The 16,855-nt window shown below is 39.6% G+C and overlaps 1 protein-coding gene across 5 annotated transcripts; it reads left to right on the top strand.

The window, feature by feature from the left end:
* Positions 1-657: 657 nt before the first annotated feature.
* Positions 658-16,599, top strand: LOC146482132 (uncharacterized). 5 transcript variants are annotated; one of them, XR_014864166.1, is made up of 5 exons: positions 659-1,063; positions 7,351-7,644; positions 8,729-9,136; positions 11,759-15,981; positions 16,134-16,599. XR_014864166.1 is itself a non-coding variant. In XM_085107419.1 (4 exons), the coding sequence occupies exons 1-4, from the start codon at positions 991-993 to the stop codon at positions 12,304-12,306; spliced, it is 1,092 nt and encodes a 363-aa protein (XP_084963545.1). In that variant the 5' UTR covers positions 658-990; the 3' UTR covers positions 12,307-16,599. The 5 variants fall into 5 exon arrangements, 4 of the variants coding, with proteins under 4 accessions (XP_084963545.1, XP_084963544.1, XP_084963543.1 ...); XM_085107419.1 differs by having other exon boundaries at positions 658-1,063; positions 8,729-8,905; positions 11,759-16,599; XM_085107418.1 differs by having other exon boundaries at positions 658-1,063; positions 8,729-9,073; positions 11,759-16,599.
* Positions 16,600-16,855: the final 256 nt, after the last annotated feature.

The following is a 16,855-nucleotide window of genomic DNA, read 5'->3' as shown; positions in this document are numbered from 1 at the left end:
TCCTAGTCTTCGAATTATCAAGATACTTGTCAACGGCTTGATGTTTTTGAACCAACGTTGAATTTATTCAGAAATGCTGATACACACACATACTTCCTTACACACTCTACACGAGGTGAATGTCGTTAATTATCTCTTCTCGATGAAGATATGTAAATATACACCTATGTATATTAGTGACTAGTGACTGTTGCCATACGCAAAAAAATATACTCTTTTACTGATTGCTTTCCATTCTCTCTCTCTCAACTAGGCAAAAAGGTTTGAACTCATCGAGCTTCATTCAAGCCTAAGTAAAATAAATCACGATAACTGTCAAACAATTCCGATGAAATTGTTTTATACTTAGACACGAGATTGTGCACGAGAACTCTTCAAAGATGAAGCTTTCCGAAGATTTTATAGCAATTTTTAGACTTATTTGATATTGAAGGAAGTCCCCCGCATGCGTATTTTTTGTATCACGTATTTTTAAACCGCCTGCCATATCCGGCTCACATCTAATTGCCAATGCTGTACCTGTAGAATCGTCAACCTTGTTTTAGAAGTGCATTCTCGGTGAAAGAAAATCAGCAAGACTTATTTAATCAAATGATGAATTAATTCATTCAATTGATTTCTCCGTAGACAAAACTAACCCAAGGATGGCCAGTTCATCTTAGGAAAACACCGAAATTCCATAATTCAGCTCATTTTCACATCTCTCCGGGATTGAGGTCGACAAATCAGCTCTCTCGAACGCCCGTCGCGCATGCGTCGTGTGCCTCAATTACACCGCAATCCTCGAACTGTCAACAAACCGGCAGAGAATTGCAGCTAGTCACCGAGTGATATTAAATGATTTGCAAGGCAGCTTTGAGAGAGCGGCTGGCTCTGAACGATCTGTGGTCATCTCGCACGTGTCAAAACAAAATACGCCATATTGTTTCCTTGGTCGATCAAAGTTTTACCTAAAACACGCTGCGGTCTTAAAACAACAGACAGGGCGCTATGCGGATTGCCAACAAGTCGTTATACCGTGTTCTCCTTTTGTGCCTGTGTGGATCAAGTTTGCTGCTCTTAGGTGAGTAATAGCAAGGAATTACTTTCTTAAATATTTCATCGCAAACGCTTGCAGCAAACATAGTACGCCTGCTGACTACACTAACTGGGTTGTCAATCTCAGGATCGGAAACGAAAACTCGCCTGTCTTATCGACTGAGTAGAGTAGAGCGCGTACTCAATTTTGCTCTTGTTTTAATTCAGGCGTGTACAGATTTAGCCGTAATCTACAAAACTAAATGGTAAAGCCTTCTTTAATACGAAGTTTATATTTCGTAGATAATCTTGTTTGGAATTTAAATGCTCACTGGGGCTTAACGCGAACGCGTCCTGTTTTCGGTAAAATTAGATTAATTTAACCCAGATTTGGTTTGTTCGATTTGTGAGAAATGAAGTCCTATTTACCTAGTATAAACTACTTCACCAATCTTTTTGTTGTATTGCGTAATAGCGTTTATAACATTGCTTTTATTTAACATTAATTTTATATAAAGAAGTATCACTATTTGTAACAACCGCGCGGTGCTTTCATATTCCGGGAACTGCGCCAGAACTTGAAGGCGCCGAACATCGCCTCCACATTCAAATTGCCACAAGAACACACAACATTCTCGCAAGATTGAAACGAAGGAGGCATATTTATTATTATCCTTTACAGAGGATAATTAAATATTTATTCGAATGCGCTGAATGAGATAGAAGACCCGTTTGAGGGCATCGCCGCAAAGTAATTCGCGCTTCGGACTGTTGTGGTCCATAGATTCCCTAACGAGAGAGTTCTATTAGTTGTATTACCTCATGCGAAACGGGTTCAGAGCAAAAGCTGCTACCAATTAAACTTTAAACCAGAACAGTTTATTTAGCTAGAGCTGGGTCTTCAAAGACAAATACCTTACCCGCATCAATCAAAAACAAAGGAATTGACTAATATGCCGGGTTAATATGCCTCTCTGATTTTATGTCCGATAACCCACTGCATTAGTCGACGACCCGGTTTTCTTTTTGGGGTTCGAGAGTATTGTGCAAACAGTGCGACAGCAGGTTAATTCTCTTTTATCCGGGTCACTCAGTCCTGCAATAATGTTTCGTAAATAAAAGATCGTGTTTGTTCTCGCTACTGCGGGTTGTAAGGAAAATAATATTGTCAAGGCTCGTGGGACGTCTCGAGTATTTCACCCAATACTTCAGCAACCTGATTCGATCTCACGGAATTCTCTTTCTTTTTCTAACGAGAAAGGCGGAGATGCGTGTTTATCTCTTTTAGAAAAATCTTTAAGGTAATTATCAGTTCGTAATTACCACAGAACAACCAATCGCCTTAAGGGAAAACTAATACAGATGCGTTTTTTGCATCACGAACACTGATGGCGAAAAAACGTTTTGGTTTTTTGTACAATTAGTATAGTTCAAGTTGAAGAGAGTTTTAATGAATCGTACTTGTGCGAAGACAACTGCGATGCAACCCACTTTGGTAGTGCGGCATCCGTAGTAAAAACTCCTAGTTTGGTAATTAAATTTCTTTGTTTCCTCTGAAGATAATCTCTCGTCTTAAAATAATTACCCTTTCAATTAGGAATAATTCGTCTTTGATTTGAAAGACAGCTTTTTAAGAAATTCGTTTATCGAAAGACAGAGAGTAATTAAACCTGGACCTGTTGTACAAAACTCAATTCATATGCAAATCAGTCGACGCTTTTGAGCGAGTTAAGGTAAACAAACGCTTATTTGGGTTGGTTTTACTACACGTTTCGCGCCTCTAACGACAAATATATTTCTTTGACTCAGGAAATGATTTCTTGTCTCAACTAAGTGGGAAGAAGGTTAATTGCTCGCTCACGAATTTGTTGGTTTGGAATGCGTACTTTTAAGTATTCCAACCTTAAAATAGAGGAAGAAATTAAAACTAATAACAGGAAGTGCTGAAATTCTAACACCCAGATGTCATGGCGGTGTGGGTGAAATAAATGATTGATAGCGAACCTTATTGCATCGTTTATGGCGCAATTCTCAAACAAACTTCACGCGAACAAGTCGTGGAAAGTCCAAGAAGGAATTTACACCTACACCATGGCAAAACGATTGTGGAATTCATTGATAAAAATTCTTAAAGTGAAAGCGATTATGCTTAAAATGTAAACATTTTCTAAGAGTAGTTACAGAGGAATTAAAAACATTAAGCAAACAAGAATTCATTGAAGTAGCGGAACACATTCTTAGTTAGGCACTTAACACATTTTCTAGACCGAATAGAAACTGATTTTCTGCTATAGCTGTGCAGGTCGGAATCGTGATATTTTATCTACGTTTACGAATGTGGTTTGAAATATTTTATCGACGTGGTTTATAGTCAATTCTGATCAAGATTTATTTTCTCCTTGTAATAGCGGTGCATTCTCGTACAGTCGAGTTGCGAGATAACCGAGGAATGATCAATTATAAGCTACTGTATTTGGTCTCTTTGGGTGTTTCACTGCTAACCTCTCTAAACTTACATTACAACAAATGTAAGTATAGAGAAACAAGTATGTTTGAACATGGGATTAAAAAGATAAATCATCATTGGCAAAGGGAACTTTTCATGGTTTACAGCTTTCCGGTGTTTTACTTGCCCTGGGGCCTAATGTAAGTTTGCCAGCAGCTTTATACTAACAGAGTATGGCAGTGAATTTTTATCTTGCATGCTTTGCGTGATTTAGCTGATAACTACGCAATGACTTGATAAAAGAAAGGCCACTCGTTAGGCGAAGAGTTCTGTCTTTACAAATTTAATAACTGAACGGTAGAGTTATTGAAAAGTCGTTGACTTGTGCGATGTGTCAGTTTCTGTGCGCTTTTGATGAATCTTTTTAGCGAAATGCAGCCGTATTTCCAAACCAAATAATTCAAAGAACACTTCACCCCTCTGAGTTGACCCTTGATTCGGGTGATGTACTTCCATAAGTTCCTGTAGTCAAAATCCGAAAGTGTAATCATATAGTGAAAGCTCCTGAGAAGCACTTTACGTTGGTGCTGTTTGATCTATACTTGACTTCTCAAAAGGAAATTTTAGGGGTTTCGAACCGTAGCCGTCGCCTTCGGGAGATGCTCTTTAATACGCTTTTCGGGAGCTAAAGACTGACTATAACACCAAAATATTTAATGCAAAACGACATCGGCGAAGTACACCGGGAAAATACAACAAAGCGAAAAAATAATTGTATGTGATTTCATAGGACAGAGTTGTCAATTTTTCTACCCAGTTTTATTCAACCGTTCAGAGATAAACGTCTCTCCGACAAAGAATGTCGCTTCCTTTTACAATTAATTAAAGTCAGACTTAAAAACTAAACCAATCGTGATTGTGATAACCTTTGACCTCCAACGAAGCAAGGGCCAATCTTATGCTAGGAAAGTTAAGGCTTCAGTCTTCAAGAGGGCGGCCATTGGGAAAGTGTTTTCGTCTGCGGTTCCAGTTAAGCCTGAACCATCTGCTGTCTGCGGCTGGCTCTTTACTTTCCATACGGACACAAAGCACGAAATAATTTCCAGTTGGAGAAAGAAGAATACTAAATCGAATAAGGTCACGATCGGGTTGCTTAAATTTAACTTAGAATTTCATGTACGAACGTAGTGTTTGGGGACTGAATCATCCATTTAATGTCAATTCGGATCGAGCAAGTTTGCATATCAGTGTCTGCAACAAGTTTTGATCTGTGTCTTCATAAATGTAAGGTTATTCAGGTAGCCGGCAATCTTTCTAATCCCTCCATGGTTTTCCTTTTTTGGTCGAAGAAAATTGTCTCCTCACTGCCTCGAAATTTAGGACTTTCCCGGCGAGACAACGGTCATTTCAGACAACAGACATGACTTGACTAAGGTAATCTTCAATTGATATATCTTCTGTACGCAGAATTTATCTCTATAGGGCAGCCGATTCAGTGAGCCGGACATGCTCGGTTTGCCCTTAGGGGCCATTGCCCGAGCTGTGGTTTGGCTGCCGAGATCTCGGCGTGTCTGTTCTGAACACAACAAAAATCAACTTTGCGATTGCATGAGAACCGGGCGTACCCGGCTATACCGGGGATCCCGGTGTAGCGATGCCGGGATCCCGAAAAACCGCGCTGAAATTCTACAATGTAACAGCATTCACCGGGCCAGCAATTTCTCACGAAAAAATTCCGCACTACAGCAACATTTCTCATCGAAACGTCCGCATTTCTATTGACATTTGACATACGAAGGAACAGCAACCAGAAATCTACTTAGATGTGAAAAATAATTTGCAAAAAATAAATAACAACAACGCCTGAATTTAACCAGTGCCGATCTGGCTCGCCTGATGTAATGCCGTCCGGCTCATGTAATCGACCCTTAAGATAATGGAATGCTCGAGCAAGCTCACGTCTATCTTGTTTTGGGCGTGATCAGTTAAAAAAGGAAATTTTATTAAAGACTTCTGCCTTCAGAGGTTTACAATCTTTTATTTTTTCTACTAAATAATTGTGGTTAAATACACAATTGAAATTCGTTTCGTTTGAGTCGGTATTTAAATGTGACTCTAACTTTTGAGTCTGTGGGTGAAATCCTTAAGTGTGACATTTCAAAGGAAAGCTGGTGAGAATTACTTCCTATGGTGCTGTTCATTATGCTGCACAAAGTGGTTCTAATTTAGAAGCTACAGATTTTCCATGTATGATCTAATTACCTAACAAGGCTCTTTTACATTATAATGCGAATTAACATTTGTCGCCATCAACCACATCATTATTTGGTCACTTAGGCCATGTTAAGTACTGAGCTGTTGTTGCTCATTCAAAGAGATTGATGCCATTAAAGGTTTTTTTTGTAGCGAACTTACACTTCTATCAAAAGTTTTTAAAGCATTTTAATCCCCTACAGCGCGCGGTTAGTTTTAATCATTTGGTGAAAAATAACGGAGGAACTTATGATAACAGTTTCCTTTCTACATCAGCAACAACGAATTTATTCACTTAAACAAGCATTCACAGGAAAACATCTTTCAAGAGAATTTGCAGGTAGCATTTGAGCTATTCGAGGCCGGCTCAAAGAAAAAAAAACGACTCGATTGAATAAAACTATGAAACAAAAAGCAAACCAGACAACTGTAAAAGGAATCTAGGGTAAATCAGTGTAATTGCCGTGATCTTTTTGTGTGGCGCTCTTGTCCCAGTTGCAGAGATATTCACTTCAATGTTTTTGGAAACGTTTCCGTTATAACGGCCTTCTTCTTAAAACCGCCAGTTAATTCTCTTTCGACTCCCTGTAACCACGGAAGGTATATTTTGCTCACTTCGCTATCTCTCTTTTTCGTTTTTTCGTTTGAAGACGGAACGAGAGGAATACGTTTTATACGCCAGTCTTGAGGTTCACTTGAAAAGTCCTGATGCCAAATTTCAGACTAGAGAGCCAAGCCCAACCATAGGCCATAGGGCAAAACTACACCCAATCACAGGCCAAAACAGCTGGAAAACTATACCCTTTTGGGTAACGTAGTGATAGCCTATATAGTGGAGTACCTCCTGGATAGCTAAGATCATAGACTGTGGCCGAATAAGCTCACTGACTACTGACAATTGAGTAACCATCAACACTCGCTGACTATACCCTGGGGGAAAAGAAAACGGAGAGCCTTGGTTTGCAGGCGATGAAAATTGCTTCGGTTTCTTGATACTGACGTTTAAGCCAAACTTAAATATCGTTCACGCTGTTGTGACTACCAAAAAACGAACGTAATTACATTTGAACAAATACTTCACATTTAACAGTTATGTGAGACGTTCAAAAGTTATTACTGAATTGACAATCCTAATAACAAATGCCGGCTTCATGACATAAAAGGATCTGTAAAGAGCTAAAGGTTACTGGGACCGCTTAACAGGTATACACTGGCATAAAGACTTAATGTAGGTAAGAAAATGCAGAGAACAGATTTTGGATTTCAGGTTAAGAAATAAAAGTTACTATTCAGTTTGCCCTAATTTCTCTTATTTCATCACAGCTCGTGTCGCGATCGGTAGAAGACATTTTTTACGTAGATTTTCCGATCTATTTTTGCGCTTTATACTAAAGTTTTGGGTGACACACCACCTTCATCAGAGTGTGATAAGAGTTCGTTAGCACTCGCGCTTTCCCTTGTTCGCGATCGAATCGGCAGTGGAGTAACACGACTCCAAGGAAAGCCTTCTCTTTGGTAGCGTGTTACTCCTTAATTATGATAGGCGACAAAGAAACGTGGAGTGTTTCATCATTCATCGTTTTTTTTGTTGTTGTTTATTTCACCGTGTTACATCATATTGTTTTCAAAATCAGGCACTGAGGCAGTCAAGTCAAAGTACGCATGTCAGAAAGAGAAGCTGCGCCTGCGCTGCAACAATGGTTACATACTCCGCATATACGCTGCCCATTACGGACGTCTGGAGCCTGGGAGTTCCATCTGTCCACATCAAAACATCACCACTCTGTCATGTAACGCCCCCAATACGCTAATGAAAATGCTCAGCAGATGCTCTAACAAAAGAAGATGTTCGGTAATAGCAAATAAAGAGACGTTCGGAGATCCTTGTCCCGGTACATTCAAGTATCTGGATGTTATATATGGTTGTGGTAAGTTAGTTTTCCATTCTTTGCTCTATGAGAAAATTCGGTTGCCTTCGTTTGGCCGTTGGTTGGAAATGGAAGAAGGGCATTTTCTCAGTGACATGTGTCAAAGGATAATTATTTTATAGTTAGACCTTTGCTTATAAACATACCGGTTGGTAGATTGGCCAGGATTATTAAAATTACGAGAAGTGAAGCCTTTGATCACAAGGCTCCTCTCTTTACAGTAAGAGGCGATCATCAGTAGGCCTGCACCTGTTAAGGCTCTATTTTCACTGGATCCAGATAACCTGCAGCTCCGTTAGCATCATTGTTTTGTTGTTCGCTCTTTTGTTCCCTCGACCAATAAAGTGAGATATTGCAAATTGTGCAGGTCTCCCCGTGTTCAATGTCAATCACAGCGCTTGCAGGTTTGCAGCGATCTAGCTACATACAAGTTGTGTTTCATCTCCACAATTTAAATCTATGAAATTTCAAACAATGCCGACCAAATGAGATGCTCTATGAAATACTTCGCTTTATGTAAAAAATAAAAATTATAAATCACTTTATTTAAGTGTCGATGTATTTAGCGTAGAGCACTAATTGGGGACACTATCCAGATCGAATTGGTTTTTGAGGAGAGGGGAAAACCGGAGTACCCGGAGAAAAACCTCTCGAAGCAAGGACAAGAACCAACAACAAACTCAACCTCATATGACGCCGAGTCCGGGAATCGAACCCCGCAACATTGGTAGGAGGCGAGTGCTCACACCACTGCGCCATCTCTGCTCCTTTGATTGACGACGCTTTCTGTTTTTAGTACAACTAGTAACTAACTTTATTTACGTGTCAACAGGTTATTAAGTGAAGCACGTACCCACTTGTTGAGTCTTTGACTGATATGGCCTATATGGACATGAACTGATGCTAATTTTTACTATTTTTTCACGTTTTTCTCCTTTCTAAAAGTAGCACCTTCTGTTCAATGGAGGATTGCTTTTCGCTTTTCGTAATATTTTGATCGAGCAGTTATCGTGCACTAATGCCAAAGCAAACTTGTTCATTCATTTGCTTTATACCTTTGTAACTAAACCATATAATTTAATAGTTGAAGATGTTGACTGGAAACCTGCACCAACAAAAGCAAGGACTAAGCCCCAAAAAACAACAACAGAAACCTTAACAAGGAAAGCAACGGAGCCTTCGAGTACTGCGCCATCAAAAGAAACCTCGAAAACAACTGCAGCAAGCAAGCTACCAACGAGTGGAAAAATCACTAAACAAGGTACTACTGGCACACCTCAGTCAAACCTAACTAGTAACGCATCTGCGAATATCACTACTATTGGTAGCATGATTCTAAAGGTGACCACAAGGAGTGTAGAGCCAACAAGCACCACGGCACCTCCAAAGGTTCCTAAGGCGCCAAAAGCCAAGGCATCAGAGAGCAGAGGTGAGGTGCAGGTCATTATAGACCTGCTGAAATCTCTGTACCTCACTTACTGGTTCATCAAAGGTACGCTGATAAAAAACCTGAGCGCAAACGTTATAGTCACGTGACAGAAAGATAGTTGCAATCATGCGTGCGGAAGATGATAACGTCTCCTCGTTTATAGCTCCACACTTAAACGCAATCCTCTGTAGTTGGTTTTCTATGCATGCGCGTTTCTCTTGGGAAACTTGGAACTGAAGATTTGTCTTAATTCTCATGGAAAAAGCACATTCCAGTCTATTGCTCCAGTCCAAATTCCCCTGATGCCTATGACATATGTAACGAGATCTTTGGCTTTTTTAAAGACGGTGTTATCAGACCCAAAACGCACGTTCACTAGTTAAACATACTCAGCAGCAAAGTAACATACGGATGCACAGATTTATACAGCTCACGTGACTATGACGTTGGTCCCAGGGTGGCATTGTAGAGGTCACGTGTGCTTATTGTGTTTCTCATGTATCCTCGTGAGAATATGAACTGATTCTGCTCCTCATTCACAATGTTATTTTTTGTCTCAAAAATGACTGGTATAACTGTGAAAACTATATAAAACTCGGGATAAAATACCAATTTTAAGAATTCTGGATTGAAGGAAAGGCAGAAAATGACGGAACATGATAATACAGAAATAAACTTAAATGCACATTTAAATTAATAACGGAGATTTAAATCTGAAGATTAACTAACCAAAAGACTCAAACAGGCATAAAACTGTTCAAAAACCATTAAACTTTTTTATAAAGGAAGTTAAACAATGAAAGTAAAAAAAGCAAGGATTCTAGAAAACTATTTTGTCGCTCTGCAGAGAGAAAACCGCTGGGCAATGAGAAAGATACAAAATGGTATTTACAACTGTAAAGAATTCTGCGATAATCAAATTTTAATCATTAAAGCGATCATCATTATAAAAGAAGATTTCGATCTTGATAATTCTCCAACTTTAAAACACTGATAAAAATCACATGGCTCTCTACTATGCCACGTTTCAGCGTCTTCGTAAATTTAAAATACTAAAGAAACCATCAGGAAAAAGGAAATAACGCGATTAAATTATTTAACCAATTGACGATCAAAGGCGTTGAATTCGAAGTGCCTCTTTTAAAGGTCAATATAAACGCTCTTTATAAAGTCATCTATGTAAATTGCTATGACGAACGAAAGCGGAATACTCTTTCCTAAAGGTTTCTTCCCATTAGTAACGTTTATGTTTGATTAATATTATGTATCTAAAAGTTACTTTTGGCTTAATGCTCATACTGGACTCCCAAAGGGAACACTCCCATACCCCATCCCTTTAAAAAATAGTGGGTGAACGTTTACCACCCCCTTCCTGACCCCTTTTGTTTTTGAAACCGAGAGCAGTCCCCGCACCTTTGAGTTTTGGTGTCTTGTAAACGACTCCATTGCAGAAATTGTTCAAAGGGAATTTCATTGAGATAGTCTCTTAAGCTTACCGACATTTTCGTTTGCGTGGGTAGCGCAGAGATCAGTTCAACTGGATCCACAAACTGTTTGGTTCTTAAACAAACGTAAAACGAACTCAGTTAAAATCGCGTATGAAACATAAGGAACATTGTGAGGACAAAATACATCACGTCTGATGTGTTCCTGCAGGAATTATTTTGGTTGTTTTTTCCCTCTGTTATCTTCATCAACATTGGTATACATTACATCTAACACCAGTTGTATAGGCCTTATATTTGTCTATATCCGCCAGTTATCAGAATGTGTACAGTTAAGGTCGACACCCTTTCACATCAAGATCTCTTTTACAACTACCAAAAAATAAAATGGAATAAAATCTCATAACGCACTGAACGAGTTATCATATGTAACATATCGAGTGGAATAATTGTTTTATAACATACCCAACCAAATAATACCGAGAAGGAAAATGAAGGAGAATACATCATCTTGAAAAATCGGGCTTTGCAAAGTACATGTAGTTGGCGAAGGTGTATTGCGGTTGCATACCTTGGGAAGGGGACCACAAGATTTCTGAAAACTGAAATACCTTCTGGTAAGTGCCGTCAGCGTAAATGCTCTATTAACCCCCCCTCTCTAATAAGCCCCCCTTTCCAGGGGAAGAAAGTTATTAATCCCCCCTCCCCCCTTATTCTTCACAACCAAATTACATGCAGTACATGTACGGTATTCAGTTTTTAACGTTTCGATTTAGCTTACCGTTTTGTTTTACAATTTTTTGTACTTCATAAATTTTCAAGGTTCCCACATGTGAACAAAAATGTTGAAAATAACTTGTACAACAAGTATAATGTCACTCAAATGTCCATATTAGACAGTCATTGCCCTGGTCCAAAACAGGAAGTAGGGAAGCGTAACTCTAGTCTGTTTCTTCCTCTCTTTTTTTTTCTAAATTAAATAAGCCCCCCTCTCTATCAACCCCCACCCCCCTCAAACGTGCTTGAAATAAATAAGCCCCCGGGAGGCTTAATAGAGGATCAGTTACGGTATATTACAATGCTAGATATATCATCCTAACGTCAGAAGACCTCATCTATAACATCCCTTTAAAAGGTAAGTTACAATGGTCGATCGGATTTGTTGTAAGAAGGGACACACTTTTTCACCACCTAATGAATAAATTAATAAACAATTTTTTATTGATTAATTTATTTGCAGATAGCCCTCGGCACACCCTTGTAGTCTTCTTGTCATCAGTAGCCGGTGCAACTGTTTTCCTCCTTGTCCTGCTCTTTGTAATTCATGCATGCAAAAAACACAGAAAGAAGAGAAAATTTGTCACGAAAATGAAAGAGATCGACGAAACAGACGAAGGGAATAAAGTCAAAAGTGTTACCATAGAAATACAAGGAGGTGATGACGAAACTAAAGAAATCAACGTTAATCCGGGAGATATCATTATTATTGACCACAACGACGCCAATCAGTCGGGCAGCGAGGACCTCGGTTACCTCTCGGAAATAGTCCGATTTTACAACAGTCAAAATATCGGAAGTGACGATCAGATATCGATTAGAAAGCAATTTTCTACATGCGACAGTCCGTCAGTGATTTCGACGAGTGAAAGTAGGGACAGTAAATACGATTCTGCGGGGATCAAGCACTGCACGTGTCAACAGGGCACGTTGCTGCTTCCAGCCTCTCCACCGGCTGTTATACAAGACTGCGTTGTAAGGTACAGCGAGCCGGCTACAGTGCCACAGTAGATAGCATTCCCTTGGGGTCGACATCAAACAGACTACGCGTCCACAGGGTACGTTAATCTCCACCAAGTGTTATATGACAAAATGCTTCACCAAGGTACAGTGAATTCGATTTAGTGACAGTGTAAGGCAATATTTGGTACCCAGTACAGACAGTAAATAGCATTCCACTGGGATCAACATCAAACAGTGTACCTGTCATTAGGCTGCGTTACTCTCCACCACAGCGAGCCGGTCCAATGACATTGTAAGGCATGTTTTGGTAACTAGAACAGACACTGGATAGCATTCTACTGCGATTAACATCAAGCAGTACACATGCCAACAAAATGCGTTTTGCGTCTAGCCTCTCCAAGCGTGTTACATAAGAATGTTTATCAGGTACAGTGAATTCACGCAGGGACAGAGTAAGGGAACTTTTGGTACCAGATACACACAACACATAGCATTCCACTGGAATCAACGTCAGACAGCGCTCCTCTCAAAAAGGATCGTTATCTGGTCCAGCCTCTCCACGGAGAGGATAGATAGAATACAAGTTCAGTAAGCAAGGCTGATACTCCGTAGAAAACTTAACACGACGGCGACATGAGAGTTCGAGATACCAAATCGAAAATAAAAAATGCAACCGTGGACAGCAGTTTCCAGCTGGTTGGCTCTCGTCAGCAAGGTTTAGCAGCAAAAGTAGAATGTTAAACCAACATGACGGTCAGTTGTGCACGCTGTAATGACTCCGGCGGGATCCAAATTCAAATAGTTGCCAACGTCATAGCGCGTGACTAAGAATTTGAAATATCATGCCGCCGTCGCAAATATACAGCATATCGTATCTGAAAAGATGTACGGTCCTGGTTAAGTCATAGTGTAACGCAACAGAGTGGTTTTCAACTGAGTGTCGTAAAACCAAAAGTAAGGAAATTACTCTGAACAATCACGACAGACGTAAACAGCACAATGAACCAATCAGAACTCGAAGCAATACATGTAACCGGTGCAAAGCGCGGGAAAACCCTTGCGTGCGATTGGTTTAGGTTTGGCTTCCCATTGGCTGAGAAAGTGGTGGGAACTTTTGCAAACCAATCATAGAACGCAGAAATACAAAACCAAGGTAAATAAATTCTCTTCGACAATCAATTGAAAACCGCTCTATTCGACACTCATTAAAACACAACCTCGAAACAGAAAAAGGGAAAGGATGGAGGAAAAAGACAGTGCGTGCCACATTACATTAGAAGGTTGTAGTCTTGTCTCTTTTGGTTTGAGTTCCGTTACATTTGCTATTTTAGGTACTGGTGGCCTTAATTAGTTTGTGGATTTTTAAAATCTTCTCTTTTTACCAAACGAGCTAGAAGTACCTCCCTTCTGTTTGGATAATTATATATTTTGGTGATTATTTAGTCATATCTATTAATCCCAGGCAGGCCTGCAAATATACTTTAATTTTGAAGGTATAAAATAATTAATCGTTTGCTTATGTCCTTTAACTTCAGGCAGGCCTGAACCAGAAAAAAAAAATGAACATTTATTAACTGTTTTACATTACGTATTTCAGTGCACATTGGCCATATAGGCGTGTTTATTTCAAGCCTCCTGAAAACATTTCGAGCCCAAAAAATTACTTTCCGTGCACAGAAATTGGATTTTTTATAGCCTGGAAAGCCAAAACCTTTAAACGTTTATCATATTACGGCATGAAATGGACTATTATGAAGTTTATACTATTACCACTCGATAGCAACGGATTCGAAAAATATTTCTCGTGACCGAAACTGTTCGAGGGTTTTGAAATTAGGAAATTAGTTGCGGAAATCCGGTCTTTAGCGCTTAGAATTCGTTTTCACTTGCTCACTTGATCGTTTAACAAGACATTATAAACGAGGAAAATAATCTCGTACCCACGGTCCTCAGGCTCTTTGGCCAGCGGTTGGTCGCCAGTAGAGATCCTGGGGTAGTGGAATTTTATTATCGCAGGATTTCTGCGGTGAAACAATGTAAGCCAGTACGGGGTAGCCAATCAAAAGAATTTTAAATTTTTTGAATTTCCAGAGTCTCTCCTGGCGACAAACCGTTGGCCAAAGAGCCTGAGGACTATAGGTACGAGATTGCAACTTAACGAGTCTATATATCAAATATTCACCTACGATAGCTACCTACTTTTGAAAACACGCACAAAGACAGTACACTCACTCTCTTAGAAAACACGCATGTTGATATATGGACCGTTATTCCTGGTTGCATTTGGTACGAAAACCAATAGGAGCCTTCTTATCTGCTGGAAAACAACGGGACGGAGCCAGAGTTCTGGGGATGTGACTGATTTGAAATTTGAAAGTCGCACTCGTACTCAATCTTGTACTCGTACACCGATCTGAAGGTCCCTAATGCCAGCGTCGGGATTACGGATTGAAGAGATACGGGATCAGGGACCGTGAGGATGGGATCCAGGATCTCTGGCCTGGCTTCTGGAACCATAAGCATCAGTTACATAGTCTTTTTTGAGAAATCAGCAATCCCACTAAGCAAGCACCAGAGGTCAGAATTTGGGGTAAAAAATTGGGTCCGTGTTAAAAAATATAGTTGTTATCGACCAAGCGTGAGGTCTGGTTGTGAAATATTGGCCGAGTATTAGTTCACGCGTGGACGTTGAAGTCCACTCGTGGGTAAATAAAAGAGCGAGAAAGTATCTACACCGCGCACGAAAAAGCCTTGTCAAATGGATCTTTAATGATTAGTAACAAAATTTGTTATTGTAATGATGTAAACGGTTACCATGGCAGCGATATAGCCGTGTCACAACGCCCTTTCCTCGGCATTACAAGTTCCTCTAATTTTGAAACGACTCGTTTTAGCGGGTAAACTGTTGTGTGCAAAACCATTTCTAATCATAACCAAAAAGACCAGTAGGGCATGCTTTTGCATGGATTTTCTTCAGTGAACATTGTACATAATGTTGATCGTGACAATGTAAATAGATGGTTATTTTTTAAGGCATATTTTGTAGAAATAAAACTTCTATACCATGCAAGTTTGAGTAGACGTTTCTGGTTAGATCAATGTAGATGTCTAAAGGGACTTTGTCAGCTAGGCACATGCGCAGTAGAGTCCGGTTGAGACGTATTTGCATACAAATTGTCGCAGGATTTTTGCTTTTCTTCTACTGCAAAAGCTTTCAAAAATATTGCAACTTGTAAATAAATATGTCACCTAACTTTCCGATGATGAACGCTATTCAAACAGATGAAAACAGCTTCCTGATCTCTCCGACGGTATTTGAAAAAGTTTGGCCAACGATTTCAAAGTGCTTCTTCCTTTAAGTACAGTGAAGTTATAACTAGCTGCAATGTCTTTTTTGAAAAAGATACGTTAAAAAAGCCATTTCTTGCCATTGACTTCGACTTAAGGGTGTCTGAAGACGGTTTTTAGCACTCATACACTCCAAGATATTTGGCGTTCATTTTATTTATCTTTTTTCTACATTAAATTGATTTGCTCTTCGTCTGGTTAATGAATATTACATCTTCTCATCTTCACAGAGTTTGCTTGTAAGATATATAATTGCTAGGGGAAGCATTTACTTTAATGAAAATAAAGCTCAAACTGCAAGCACTCTATTAGCACCGTAGGTCGCGTTGAAGAGCTTGTATCAGCTGTTAGGTGTAACGTAGCCACATTACAGGGGTCTGTGATTGGAGAACGAAACAATAGGTCATTGGTTGGGAACAATGGATCCCCCGCAGAAAACAATGGGAGCTACAGTACTAGGGGACCAATGAAAATAGAGGTCTGGAAGAGGTACTGTACTATCCCATTAAAGGTATTGTATTGCAGAGCGTATCTAAAACTGGCATCACCTGGAAGTGTCTCTCTGGGGATTAAAACTATCAGTTCGCGTCATTAATTTTAAACCATTCAGGCTTGGAAATCTACGATTAGTTGAGCATAACCCAGTAACCTACCCAAGGGCACTCTAATTAGCAAATTGCAACAGTTTTCTATGGCCTATGCTCTTAGTTCACTGCCAAGTTTTGGACATTCTATGGCGTCATTTTATGGTCTATTAGAATATAGATCATAGAAAACTGCCGTCGATTTTTTTTACAATAACATAGGAAAAACGGCTGAGCGCAATTGGCTTTATTTTCCGTTGAGAAGGCGTGTGCGTTATATCTGACGTCATTTTTTATATTCTAGCTACGAGCCAATCTTATCAGCGCGCGGGAATTTAGCGCGTGCAAAGAAAAAAAGTGACCAAACTCACAAACCAGCGAACTAGGAAAAAAACAAAACAAAACAAAAACATTTTCTTTACCGAATTGTAATGTTGAATACATCAGTCACCGAGTTATGCCGAAACAATTAGACTAGACCGCGACAACAATTGGGAATTAGAATTAGACCTCGATTGTTAACTCTGCGCGAGGTATTTGCCAATAGAAAACCTCGAGCTTGACGTCACAGAGGTTAAACATGTGACGCATCCGCAACTTGCGAAGCAAAAATATACATTTTTACGCCAACTCTTAGGCCGTTTCTAAAAACTAAAGGCGCTTTC

The sequence above is a fragment of the Pavona decussata genome, unplaced genomic scaffold (genome assembly GCF_977016875.1).
Source record: "Pavona decussata unplaced genomic scaffold, jaPavDecu1.1 SCAFFOLD_47, whole genome shotgun sequence".
NCBI lineage: Eukaryota > Metazoa > Cnidaria > Anthozoa > Scleractinia > Agariciidae > Pavona > Pavona decussata.
This window is presented reverse-complemented; position numbering and strand designations above follow the sequence as displayed.

Coding starts and splice junctions, on each gene's coding strand:
- LOC146482132 (XM_085107417.1), top strand. CDS start 991: ATGCGGATTGCCAACAAGTCGTTATACCGTGTTCTCCTTTTGTGCCTG. Junction 1,064..7,350: donor ATCAAGTTTGCTGCTCTTAG/GTGAGTAATAGC, acceptor TTTCAAAATCAG/GCACTGAGGCAGTCAAGTCA. Junction 7,645..8,728: donor GGATGTTATATATGGTTGTG/GTAAGTTAGTTT, acceptor ATAATTTAATAG/TTGAAGATGTTGACTGGAAA.